The 13,350-nt window shown below is 38.5% G+C and overlaps 1 protein-coding gene across 3 annotated transcripts in view; it reads right to left on the bottom strand.

Annotated features, from left to right (window-relative positions):
• The window catches only part of TDRD1 (tudor domain containing 1), a 30,774-nt gene that overhangs the window by 1,660 nt on the left and 15,764 nt on the right, over positions 1–13,350 (bottom strand). Inside the window, exons 16-22 of one of the 3 annotated variants that reach the window (XM_064488451.1) lie at positions 11,801–12,076; positions 11,185–11,304; positions 9,958–10,071; positions 6,908–7,075; positions 5,840–6,067; positions 5,172–5,218; positions 5,000–5,092 (exon numbers count right to left, since the gene is read on the bottom strand). In XM_064488451.1, the coding sequence (XP_064344521.1) occupies positions 5,000–5,092; positions 5,172–5,218; positions 5,840–6,067; positions 6,908–7,075; positions 9,958–10,071; positions 11,185–11,304; positions 11,801–12,076 (1,046 nt within the window). Of the gene's footprint in view, positions 1–2,205; positions 5,093–5,171; positions 5,219–5,839; positions 6,068–6,907; positions 7,076–9,957; positions 10,072–11,184; positions 11,305–11,800; positions 12,077–13,350 lie in introns of those variants that run through there. The other 2 variants (XM_064488453.1, XM_064488452.1) reach the window with 2 other exon arrangements.

The raw sequence follows: 13,350 nt of genomic DNA, 5'->3' as shown, positions 1-13,350 counted from the left end.
CAAACTGTGTATCTTTAGTTTTCACATGCACGGACAGGCCTTAACAGAAGTACTCACTGAATGCATTTTGAGAGGAATCTGGGTGCACCCCTGGAGGTGGCAGAGTAGGCTCTGCCTGCCTCTTATCAACCTCATGGTCCATCTCACTTCCTGGAAGGCTTGTTTTACAGGAGGTGAGCACGTGCTCATCAAAAGGGTATCAGGACAAGGTTTTAAAAACAGCACCATCTCAGGGTCTCAAGGTAAAATGGACCTTGGAAAATGGTAAAATGGACCTCAAGGAAAGCACAGGAAAATGGCATGAGATTGGGCATGAAACCAACGTTATCTGAAAGCAACTGACAAGATTCAAGAACTTTCTGAGGGAGGTCAGACTGCAGTGCCTGAACAGTAATCTGAACGATGTTCAGGCACAGAAAAGGTGTCAGCGGTTCCTGGGGGAGCCCTCTGCAACTCTCGCCCCGTGCATACGGACAGAAGTCTTACTGCATCTGAACCTCCCTTTAATTCCGGCGGGAAAAACCATCCTACAACTCTTAACTGCATGTGTGGAAACGCCAGCTGCCCTCCAACTCCTTTTATCTGGAGAAACAAACAAATGGCACCTTTGAGAACCTTCTGTTGGGTGCAGATCTGGCTACAGAACACCCGCACTAGTGAGTAGCCCAGGGTCACTCAGGCTCATCCCGGAAGAGCTGTCTGCCAGATCCAGGCAGCAGTCGTGCTGGTGATGGTTGGTCACATTAATGGTTTATTACTTTGGGCTGGCGGCCTCAGAGCAGTGGGGCGCGCAGCGACCTTATTCCTCCCCTAGAATCTGGCAGTTTTAGGGCCCTGCTGATAAGGATCCTCACATACCAGTTTTCTAGAACATTTATTATACAGCAAGAGAGCTTGAGTTCAGGCTATATTTTCACCCTCATTCAAAATTTTGAAACTTTTACATTTTTAGCAGCCCTAGTGAAAAAATTCTACCAAAAGGCCTATCAAATACATCTTTCCCCACTTCCCAGTTCACTGCTTAATCCATGTTGTTAAGAATCTCTTCCTTTGCAAAATGGATCTGATTTGCCTCAGTATTTACATGGCCTCTGCCAAGGAATAAACTATCACAATGTCAGTTCTGGTGTACTCGTCTGTGACTGAACTCTGCATCGGGAGGGAGCCTTGGGGCTGGGGCTGGGACAGGCCCCACGTGGCCCTACTGAGCAGTAAATACAGCGCCTATACCTCAGTGTCAGGCACACGGCTTGGGCTCAGTAAATACTAATGATTGATTAATTAATCATTAAATATTAATGCTCAAGTAGGAAATTTCTTTAACCTACTCAAAAATAAGATCTGGTGGTCCAGTGCGAGAACATGTAGAATTAATCCAGGAGACACTTAACCCATATCTCTACTTGTGAGTCTATTGCTATAGATTTAGTCTTTCTCTGGGAACAAGGCAAATAGCTCAACAATGAAATAATATTAAACCCCATTCCATGTGTTTCTCTTCAAATTTCCGGCATGTACCATATGATAAAACCTTGGAATCTGATGAACTTGGACTTAAGTATTTTTTTTTTATGTGTTCTTTGACTTGCTTCCCTTAATTTTCCTTAATAACAAGGCCAATTCTGTGATTGCACAGTTTTCATTTGCATTTTCATTGTGGCAGGAATTGAACAGGGTATGAACGAACTAAGCGTCCAGTGCTCCTATTATGTGCCAGTAAGAAAAGGAAGTTAGTAAAAATGCTGCTGGCAATAAGAACACATGGGGAATCTGGCTGTGAAGTTCAAAGAATGTTACTGGGCAGAGCAGCTTGAAGTTTTATCTAATAGAAGCACATCAATGTTTGAACAACTTTTTACATGAGGAAAAACTCCATTTAATCTAGCTGATACATATTATCTCAGTAAAAGAAAAAAAAAAAAGAAGTCAAGTTTCTTCTTTGAGCTGGTGACATCTTCTTAGGTTGTCGTCACAGTCTGATACTTATATCATGGGAAAATTCCCTAACAGAAACTTAGGGGCTGGCAGGAAAGTCAGCTGGCCCTAAATTCTGCACATGCAAGTTTAGAGTTTAAGATGACTATGCACTTCAAGAAAAATATATACTCAGCTTTTATATAGCTTAGCTTTTTAACTTAAATTGTTAACTTTATTTGTGCTTCAGAAAATGTAATTCTATCTACACTAAAAATCTAAGTGGCTACAGATCTGGAAAGGCACCTATGCATGGCAGGGGCAGAAAGAGAAGGTGCCTTCCGGGGTCAAGCGCTGCGAGCCCAAGGGCCGAAGGACAAGTGATCCACGTCAGGATGGAGAGAAAGAGGCTGATGACCCCAGAGCGGACAGGAAAAGAAGAGCAGAGATCGAAGCAACGACAAACCAGAGAACATTTATTATGTGAAAGAGGCCGACTGTGATAGGGAGAAGACACATTTTATTATGAAATATATCAAACATACATAAAGTCCAAAAAATAACACTCATGTATTTATCAATTAGACTGATCCAGTACTGACGTGGAGCCATATTTTCTTCGGAAACTTTAAGTAATAAAAAGTTATATATACACTGGAAAAGCTCCTATGCATGCCTTCCCGATACTCCCATTTGGTATCAATCTTTCATGCACAACTTACTTGGGAGGAAGAACTTACAGGGCGAAAAATAAAACTACCCAACCTAAATAGAAGAGTGGTAAGCAAACAGAAATGAAGGTATAAAAGGCCATTAAAGAAAAGTTCCCAATAAACAAAAACACGAGATGCTGTACTTTCTCTCCTAAGTCTAGCCTTCGCTGTTTCCCTTCTCATAAGTGTTTTATCTCCAAGAGACTGTTTCTGCAAGAGAAAAATCAACTATCATTATGCCTTATATAAAAACTCAGTCACTACAGTTCTTAACTTCTATCTTAAGTACAAGCAAATCAAATATTCACTTTTAACTGAAATTACAGATTTAAGTCAGATCTGCCAGTTAAAAAAATTCACCGTCATTACAGCGTTCGATACAGCTGTTTGTACGCGCTTTAAACATAAACAGCTGTTTGGTCTCCGCCTAATGTTTTATATTACCTTGTATGCTGAACACTTCTGAGCGATAGTTTTATGTTCTCATCAACACATAGCTTCCTACTTCTGCAATTTTACAATTAAATTACTAACAAATTAAAACAAATTTCTCCAGAGATGATGAAACACTAACTCTTCAAGTACATTTTCTCTATCTCTAGGAAGAATAATTTAAATGACTAAATACTCAACAATATTCTCACCACAATGAAGTATGCTTAAGCAACCATGTTATGTGACTTTTTTCCTAATAATAAAACCCCTTAGTTTCATGCCCTTCAAAACAGATCTAATCTAAAATGGTATTGTAGCACAGCATCCAGGTAAGCAGCGAAGGGCAGGACAGAGAGCTCAGCTTTGGGTTATAAGACCCGCTTTCCAGTCTGCATGTGAGATTTCGGGGCAGCCATTTAACCTCCTTGAGCCTTTGCCTCCTCCTCTAGGAAATGAGGTCTACCTTCTTTTAATCTGCAGGGTACTGTGAAGATTAAATATGTAACTAGATGCGAAAGTGTTTTTTAAATAAGGCACTCCCCAAATACAGGATATTATACTGTATTCAAAGGTAGACAAAATATGTATTTATTCCCACAATAGGGGAAAAGCCAGTGCAACTACTATGTTTTCAATCAAGTTTTTTTTTTAAGTAATACCTTCAATCTATTTACAAACAATAGAAAATACAGGTTTCATCTGAAGTTGTATATGCAAGCACTCTCAATATTTTTGTGGGGGAAAAAAGCTTATGGCCCAAATAAAAAATAAAAGCACATACAAATTAATCAACTTGATTAAAAATATGATGATCTGGTTCTAGGACTATATTCCAGAAGCTCATGTCACTGTGTGTTCCTCAATCTATGAAATTAAACCTATCATAAAATTTAAGATTTTAAACTTTACACAAAACAGCAGTCAGTTTAAAAACTTAATGTGTTAGAAAGGACTGGAAGTTGTCACTGCAATTGTAATTCAGCATTTATTAAAAATAAACCAAAACTTGTGAAGTAAAAGAAATAAATTATCTCCAAGTAAATCATGAGACTCAAACTGTTGATTTTGCATGAATGACATTTAGCTCAGAACTTAGCCGTACTTCCTTAGAAGCAGAAATAGAACAACTGTCTGTTACCATGTGGAGAACAGTCTGGCCCAGCAGGTACCTCCTTGAGAGCAGCCAGCCTGCAGGGCCCCAGGGAGCAGAAGGGCCCCGGGAGCCATCTGCAAGTGCTGGGATCTAAGCTGCACTTCAGCCCACAGGAGTGCACGCATTAAATAAGTCATAGATCCCTTGCTTTTGGCAAGGACAATTTCATTTTGGTCAGAAGTTCTAATTGGCTAGTGATCACAAAGTAATTTCTGGGGGCCATCTTAGAACAAAGGATCCCAGACAGCAAAAAAGTGGGGGAGTCACTATGCAAAACTCACTCACGTTATCTTTAACTCCTACAATCACCACAGACAAAAGAGGAAGAGAATGCTTTGTTTTGAAATGAAATTTTCTATCAGTGAAGCCCATTTTCCATTCTTGGCCCCTTAGGACCTCTTCACAAAAAGTGCTGTTTTTACAGACGTGCACACCGGGGAGAGTTAATTTCACTCCAGAAACAAGGAATTTCAGGTTAAGCTTCATCTCACAACAATCTTACAAGTCCCTGCATCTCTCTAGGTCAAACCACAGTAAGGAAAGGAGGCTGCAACCCGGAGGGCCCTGGACTCAGCCCCACTAGTAGGGTCAACGTGAGGTTAGCAAACAAAACCTAGGAAGGCAGCAAAAATGTTACAGCCAGACCTCGGGATCATTAGACCACAAAATAAAGTACAGCCTCAAAATGTGCTTCACCCCATTAGCTCTGCCCTGACAACATGACTGGAGATGTCCTGTTGGTGGTTACAGAAGTGAAAAAAACCATAAATTTAACTTAACTTACTTAACTTTTTAACAATTTTTTCATTTCAATAAATTTATTTTGATTGGTTGGATTGTTTAAGAGGAAGAGAAGAATCTGCTCATGTTTTTCAACCTGAGGGTGAAAAATAAATAGTGTTACTTCATTCCTAAAAATGCTGAGTATAATTTCACTTAAAGGAAATTTTACCCACTTGTTTCTGCAACTCTGTGCAGCAGCAATTCACCCTGTTCATCTTTTCTAAAAGCAAATACAAAAAGCCATTATCAGACAACACACATTATAAATAACAGGAAAAAAATAGCCCCTGGAGGCTGAATATAAACAGATCTAAGGGCAGATCCTTTCCGACTACAAAGGACTTGAATGATTAACTTTTCATTTGGGCTTTAATGTTATCTATATTGTGTCCTGGATTATACCAAATGAGCACTCTCACCTCCAAGGTTTTAGGTCTTTGTTTGTCATACACGAGATCTCTCCTTTAAGGGCAGACCTGCCAAATCATCATCATATGAAAGAACCAGTAAGATCCATTCTCAAAAATATGAGTTCCTTTCACTTTGATCAGGATCAAAAGGAAGCTGCAAGTTCTGAGTGCTTGATATTTCTACAGCTCTCAGCATCGACGCTGTATCAACAGTACTGCTGAGACTCATCTAAGAAAAACCCAGACTGCAAGGCCCGCTTCCCTTCAGGCGGCTCCTCAGAGGTGGCACCATGAGTGAACACAGCGCCACTGGATTTACAGAGGAGGACGAATGGGATGTGGCCATGGAGAATAAGGAAAGATCAGGTCAACTAAATTGATTACATCTGTTCTTGGTTACACTTACAAGTTATTAAGCCTGAAAAACATACCTTTATTTAAAGCACTTTGGTTTTTCGATGTGATGTTTTTTGCCAGACCGTACATCACCAGCTTATCAGCTATATTGACAGTACCGTTCTCAGAACACTTCTCAACCAAAACTATGTGGACATTCTTGATAACTCCTTTTACAGAAAGCATTACATTCTGATCCAACATGAAATTTTTTAGTAGTTCTATCATTAATTGAGAACAGCTTCCATTCAATTCCATTAGTCCTGAAAAAAAAACTGAATGTTAGAGTTAATCTTCAAGTCCCTTAAAGCTAATATTTAGATAAATTACCTAAGGATAATAAGCAAAAGGCTCACTGATTTCAGCTAGGTTTAGGTATGCTTTGACGCACTACTGCTGTTGCATTCAAAAAAATCAACCGTAATACATATTCATCAATCCCTCCTACATGTCAAGCACTAATTTAGATCTAGAGGGCTAAAAACAAATATCCACCTTCATGGACATATATTCTAATGGGAGAAGCAACAATAATAAAGATAATTTTGTAAGTCTGACTCAAAACCAAAGCGGACTGTGAGGCATTCAGTGTGTTACCATCTGCCGGGAATCTCTGGGTAGAGAAATCAGGAGTAAGAATAAAAAGCTACTTAAGCATTTTAGTTTACTTTACTCAAATTCCCACTAAAGGGCTGAATAAATATGCAGATATAGTACGAATAGGAAGGTAGCCCAAAATGGTGTCATTTGAATGTCTCTAGTCTCTGTGACAAAGCAGAGAGACCTCCATGCGAGAGGTCAGATGACTGACCCCAGGTCGTCCTGGCCCTGCCACTTACTAGCCTTGCAACCTAGCACAAATCACAATCTCTGAACCTTGATTCTCGGAAGCTGATCTGTAAAACAAATATAGAACAATGTAATTTTTGTGAGGATGAAAGAAAGAATAATTAAATGATATGAGATTCTTTTGGTAAACTCTGCTTGATATTTAGAAATCTGGGCAGTTGCTTAAAATACCCTCTTGTTTTAGACTTAGGGCTACAAAAGGAAGAAAAAAAATCCCACAGTCACCCAAGTTGGAAAGTGACTTAACTGTCTACCTTCAAAAGAACATTTAATAATTTGGAAAGGAAGCTGCAGGTGGCTGGCAGGGATTGGCTGCACTCTGCAGAGAGGCAGAGTTTCAATGTTTCCATAGTCCGCGTAGAGCACTTTCACATCAGCATCCGATGTCCCCAGAACAACGGCACGGTACCAGAAGTCATCTTCTGAAAATACAACAGAATCTCAGGTAAGAAGTTAAGTTCAATGATGTCCTCCGCCCTTAGGATGGCTCTTTACAGTCACATTTACATCCCTTAGAAATTCACACCAAGATTTCTGATTTCATGCCAAGAAGTTTAGACTAAATACAACCATAACCTCTACTCCTTCCAGATTCTACTTAAAAGAGAGTTACAGAATTAAACAGAAAAAAGCCTAAAACCACAAGGATAGAGAACAAGAGAGAAGACAGTATGACACTGGAAGCTGGAAAGCAGATGCATGAATGGAAATGATAGAGCAGAGCTCAACTAAAGCTGGCTGTAAGGAAGCCAAGAAGCAGCCTAGTTTGTGTCTCAAATCCCCAAGCATCCAAGGTCAATATTTGGTGCTACTCATGCAACAGTAGGAGTAAAGATGGAGCTGAAAATGGGGACTGGATAACAGAAGCAGAGTTACTTTCTCAGACATATAGACTTTAGTTTATAAATACACTTACACATAATACCTATTTTTAAAGTTGCTAAAGAGAATGATGAGTTTTATGTTTACATGTTTTAACAGAGCTTAGAAAATTCCCCCTTTTCCGGGTAGCTGCTCCTACCCACGGACAGAAGACTGGTTTCTTCCCCACACAGACTGTAGACTGGGGAACATGACGCAGAACAAACAGAGACGTTTACAAGAAGACTGTGAGGCAAGCTATGGACTCCAGGCAGGAGACAACCATCTCAAGCAAAAGCACTTCAAGACACCAGCGTCAGGAGTCCCCAGTGAAACGGCAGAGCCGGGTCACCCTGCAGCGACACCCACCAAGTGGACGAGCTCTGCCCACCCACAGAGAAACTCCCAGTTAGCTTCTTAGCGCACCATTTTAAATAAGTGAACAGCAAAGGTTGACCAGGTAGTAAAACAAAGTCTCCAACATAAAAGACGAAGGCCAAAACAAACAGGAACTCAAGGAAACAGAGACCAAGGATGGAGAAGACCACGGAAATGAAAAGAATGATATAAAAATCCTCAGAAAAATGACCTTCCCTCCTTAAAATGAGTACCAAGGCAGTATTAAAAACACACATTTGAGAAAACAAAAAAGCTACTGAAACCAGAAAAGTGATATTAAAAATGAAGACAAGTTGGAAGATAAAACTGAGGAAATCTCTTGAAAAACAGAACAAAGGAAATTCAGCAGAAAAGTGTAAGTCCAACATCAGAATATTTTGAATTCATAAACCAGCAGAATATGAAAGAAGGGAATAAGTGAATTCAAAAAAAATTTCTCAAAACCGACGCTCATGAATTTCTGGACTAAAGGCCCCCCCACTGAGTGCTCAGGACAAAGGTGAAAAGAAAGCCAATCACAAAACCAAGTCACATCATAAAATTCAAAACTGGGGATGAGGAGATTACCAGAAGCTCCAGAAAGGAGGAAAAAAACTATGTACAAAGTATGGAGAATCTGAATGACATCTTGACTAGCCACAGAAATAGCTAAAAGACAATATAAAAGCAATGTCTTCAGTATTTTGAGGAAAAGATGATTTCCAACCTAGAATTCCATACATGGGTAAGCTATCAAGTAACAGGGGAGAATAAAGGCTTTTTCAATCATGGAAGATAACAGAAAACTTACCTTACATGTACCTTTTCCCAGCTTCCAGAGGATGGGATATTCCCAAATATGAAGAGTGAGTCAAAAGAAAGGGATCCAGGAAACAAGGTGAGACAAGGCAGGGGAAATCTAGCCAACAAGGTGGGGTGGGAGAGAAATCCAAGGAGCAAAGGGGGCTGGCGTTGAAACAATCCCCAGCATTGAGGGTAAAAGAAAAATTCCGGACAACAGCTCACGTCTGGAGGACAAGCGATGTAGACAGGGGAGCAAACCAGAAGGCTGGAGATGCCTACAACATGGTAAAAGCTGACCAAGGTCACAAAGTGTTCATGGAGAGAATTTACACCCATGCAGAGAACTGGAGATCACTAGTAAAATGATAGAACACTAGTAACAAAAAAGGCTGCTGTGAAAGAAAAACGTAATTACAGGCTAGGCTGTGAATAGTGTTCGTGCAATCTTAATAAAGTAGTACTTACCTAACCAAAAATTATGACACATTTCTACTGAGAAGAAAGAGAGGGAAATTGTGGATCCAGTTGCCATACAAAAGAAAAATAAAACTAAATAAATTTTTTAACTGGAAATCTAAATTTTAAAATGAACACTCTTTAGGCAGCAGATCAAAGCCACTTACAATCCACTGCTGGTAAGAGGGTGACGAAACCGGCCCCTCACAAACTTACAGCACATGTGGACATTTCTCTGAGATGCCCAGAGACCAACATGCTTCCAGAACTTACAAAACAGGCTACATCCTTTGACTCAGGAATTCTAGCCCCGAAAATTCACCCTAAAGTATTTACAGCTACCAAAATTTCGGCCCAAGAATATTCACTGTGTTATCTACACAAGCCAAAGGAATTTGTTAACAATGAAATATTAAACAGAGGAGAATGGTTAAAGAATACCCAATTCAGTGAGTCTGGCCTCCCTAAGGCATTTCATTTTTTTAGGACATTCAGAGTTCTACAAATTACTTGCAGTCCCTCCATTTATAATGTTGTTGATCAACGTAAGACATACACAGTTACCTAGAAGTACCGACAGACTTACAGCTATTTACCCACATCCTAGTGGAAATATACTCTGTGGCTGTGGAACAGGGAAGGTGAATAACCCCACCATATGGATTAAACCAACAACCTTGCCTTTCTTAATTTCTCTACCTATCCAAGTGAAATCCACGTCTAAAACAACAAAGCCCACATACTCTCTTATAAAAGAGAACAGACAAATATCTTCCCTTTAATATTTGACCAAAAAGAATCTTACTTGTGTATTTGGCACAGCACGCATCTCCAATTTTTGGTCTATAGGCCGATCTACTTTTCTGAGCATTGCAATATTCTAACAATTCAGCTGTCAATACACACAGTTTTTCCTGTTCTAAAATATATAAACAACAGTAATTTGTGAAGAAATTTTCAATGCTACTATTCATAAAAGTATATAAAAAGGAACGTCTAATCTAATCACTCAACAAAGAACCCGTGTATATTAAAATATACATTACATTTTAAAAACAGATAAAACCACTATTGGTCACCTTGTGGGGAAGGGATGCAATACTGGGAGGGAGCAAGAAGGAAGCCACTGGTGGGCTAATTTGTTGATCAGGTGGCTCTTCTAGCGTGTTCACTCTATGAAAACTTGTTAAGCTGTAGTTTTACAATATTGTTCAGTATACTTTTCAGGAAGTGTGTTACAGTTAATAAAATGAAACAGTATTTCACCATATTGTATGTTCTTGTCAGGATGGATAATCCTAAACCCCTGCTTTTTATTATACAGATTAAAGATTATTAGTCATACTGAAGATACATTTACTAGCAGTGATTGCATCACCACAATTATTGGTTTTCACCATTTGGAAAAAAAAAAGGGTCATTTTTTTCAGGCTTCAAGTTCCTACAAATTATTTTGAACAGCCAACTTGTACTAACTCACCTTCTGATACTACAAGAATAAACTTAAATACACTGAAGAGATGCATTAATTGTAAACTTTCATGAAACTGAAAAGGAAAATTAAAGTCAACACTATACACTACTCTTACTCATGATTCGGTCCAGTGTAAAACATTTCCCTCAGTCTCCAAGATACAGTAACACTGTGATTATAGACTGACTACAAAATACTCTTTCAATATATCTAAAATAGTTTCGCTTCAAATTCTCTTAAATGGCTTAATAAATACAATTCAGTACAGATAGTACCTATGGAAATCATACAGTAATTAACGATGCCATCCTGTTATAAAGACCTGTAGATTATCAAGACCAGTGGAACAGGCGCTGAATGCAGGGCATTCCCCTCACATTCACATCTGTGTTTTTACAATTAAATTTTCATTAAATGATGTTATGATCAATTAAAACATTGAGTGAAACAGAAACCATCACCCTTCTCTTTTTCCCCTCACTTACTAAGGAGTTCAGATAAGTTCATTCTAGGGTTTAAAAGATCAGCATAAATATGTCTCAAACTTTGGTTTCTTACCTGCCACTTCATTTGGTAGAGCATAAAACAAGTTTGGGTTTACGATTTCTAATACACTTGCTTGTACAGTTTTATTCACTGGCAATTCAATTGTCCTCCATTGCTCAGCTGAAGAGATGGCTGCAACACAGGTCCCACATGAAAAAGATGAATTAACATCCTACTGATCATCAACGTGCCCCCATTCCCAAAATTAAAACTTTTATTTTCACAAAAGAATATGTTTAATTTGAGAGATTTTCGTCAGTATTACAAAAAAGTTCAATCTATAATGAGAAGCTTTAAACTACTACATTCCTATAGCATATTTCAGTAGTGTGTTTCCTTTTCTGTAGTAAGTTTAATGTAATTCTTAAAACGTATTAAAACTTGAAGGGATACATAGTTGTATGGTGCATGTTCACCTGACGAGTTACTACATTAAAGATGAGTATAGTGCTTTATAAAACCATGTTTCAATAAATACTAAACTAACTTTAAATGATCTATTACTCATCTATTTCCACAAAGCATGTTTATATAGGAAAATCATGTCACTTAGAATATAAAAATTTTCATAGCCTATAAAAGCAAAGGATAACATAAATTTAAATAATAAATGGTTTTAAAATGTTACCTTGAAGGCCTGGGGCATCGATTTGAAGATCATGTTTATTAACAGGTATATTGTTTGCTAAGTCTTTATGTGGTGAACTAGCTTTTAACGTCAAATGTTCATCAATCAGAACATCATCAATTATTCTGGGATAAGAAGTGGAAAGATCGGTGAGTTCAGTTCCCACTCCATTTTCACTGATTTCAACCACTCGGGCTTGGAGTTTTTTCCCTGCAACACACGCCTGGAATCTTGCTATGGCTTCTTTAGTCCAATGTCTGTTTCTAGGCTGTGTAACTGACAAACAAGAACAGCATTAAAAAGAATTCTGTGCCCCAAAGCTGCACTTGTGCCTCAAGAGTAACCAGGACTGGACCTTTGCCAACTTTACCATTCAGATCAGTGATTTTGAGTTATCTTTTTTCAATAATCAATTACACATTTCATCCTCCATGCCTGGGTTACAGATAATGCGTCTGCAAATACACTCCTAGGGTTTTAGGAGATTCAAGATCTGTCCTTACTTCCCTCTCTAACACATCTTCACCAGGCATTTTTCCCAACAGGCAAAAATAGAATTATTATTTCTTTTAGAAGCCATCATTGTTACATACACAGTGATACGTTAGTTACCAATTATTCTAGCAAAAGATGTTAAACATCCACTTTTACCTTTGTGGACAGCTGTCCAACAATAATTTCAAAATGTCATTTTAAAATTACTTAGCCGAAAATTATTTTTCTTAGGTAACTTTGGGTTATACCCTTATTTTCATAACAGTGATTTCTAAACTTGGGTATGCATTTGAATTACCTAGAGGGCTTGTGGAAACAGATTTTGAAGTCCTAGCCTAGAGTTTCCAATTTCCTAGTAGGTCTTGGGTGGGGACTGAGAGTCTGCATTTTTAACAAGTTCTCATGTTGATACTGGCTGGGGTAGGATCACATTTTAAGAAGAACTGACATAAAACACGGTAATTAAAAACGATCCCAAACATACTTAGTGTAAAATAAGTGGAAAGAAAACAAACAGGCAAGAGGAAAAATAAAAAGCATCTAATGCTTTCAGACATGATCACCGTTAACATTTTGGTACCCAACCCTCCACAGCCTTCACATGCACACAGAAATATACACATGCACACAGAAATATACACATGCCCATATGTACTCATAATTCTTTCATAAAGAAATGTTCATAATAAAAAAACAACTATTATGGGTAGGCACAGTAGTAGTAATGGCCAGGCTTTATATCTTGTATCTCTTTTATTCCTAGCACCTCTTTGAGGATGGCACCGTTATTTTCCAGGTAAGGGAAAGGAGACGCAGAGAGTTTAAACAGTTTACATTAAGGTCGCAGAGCTAGTAGGCAGCAGAGCTGGTTGTAGTCTGTCCTCTCAATCACAGTGTCACCCAGTGTCTCTATTATATTATATATTATAACTTCCTTCACTTAAATCATGAACTATTCTTCGTATCAATAACACATATTTAACATCACTTTAATGACTGTGTAACAAGAGCAAACACTCAACTTCCTGAGTGCCAGGCCCTGATCTAAACATTCA

Source organism: Camelus dromedarius, chromosome 8, assembly GCF_036321535.1.
Source record: "Camelus dromedarius isolate mCamDro1 chromosome 8, mCamDro1.pat, whole genome shotgun sequence".
NCBI classification, from domain to species: Eukaryota; Metazoa; Chordata; class Mammalia; order Artiodactyla; family Camelidae; genus Camelus; species Camelus dromedarius.
The sequence above is the reverse complement of the archived record's forward strand: the minus strand, read 5'-3'. Positions and strand labels throughout refer to the sequence as shown.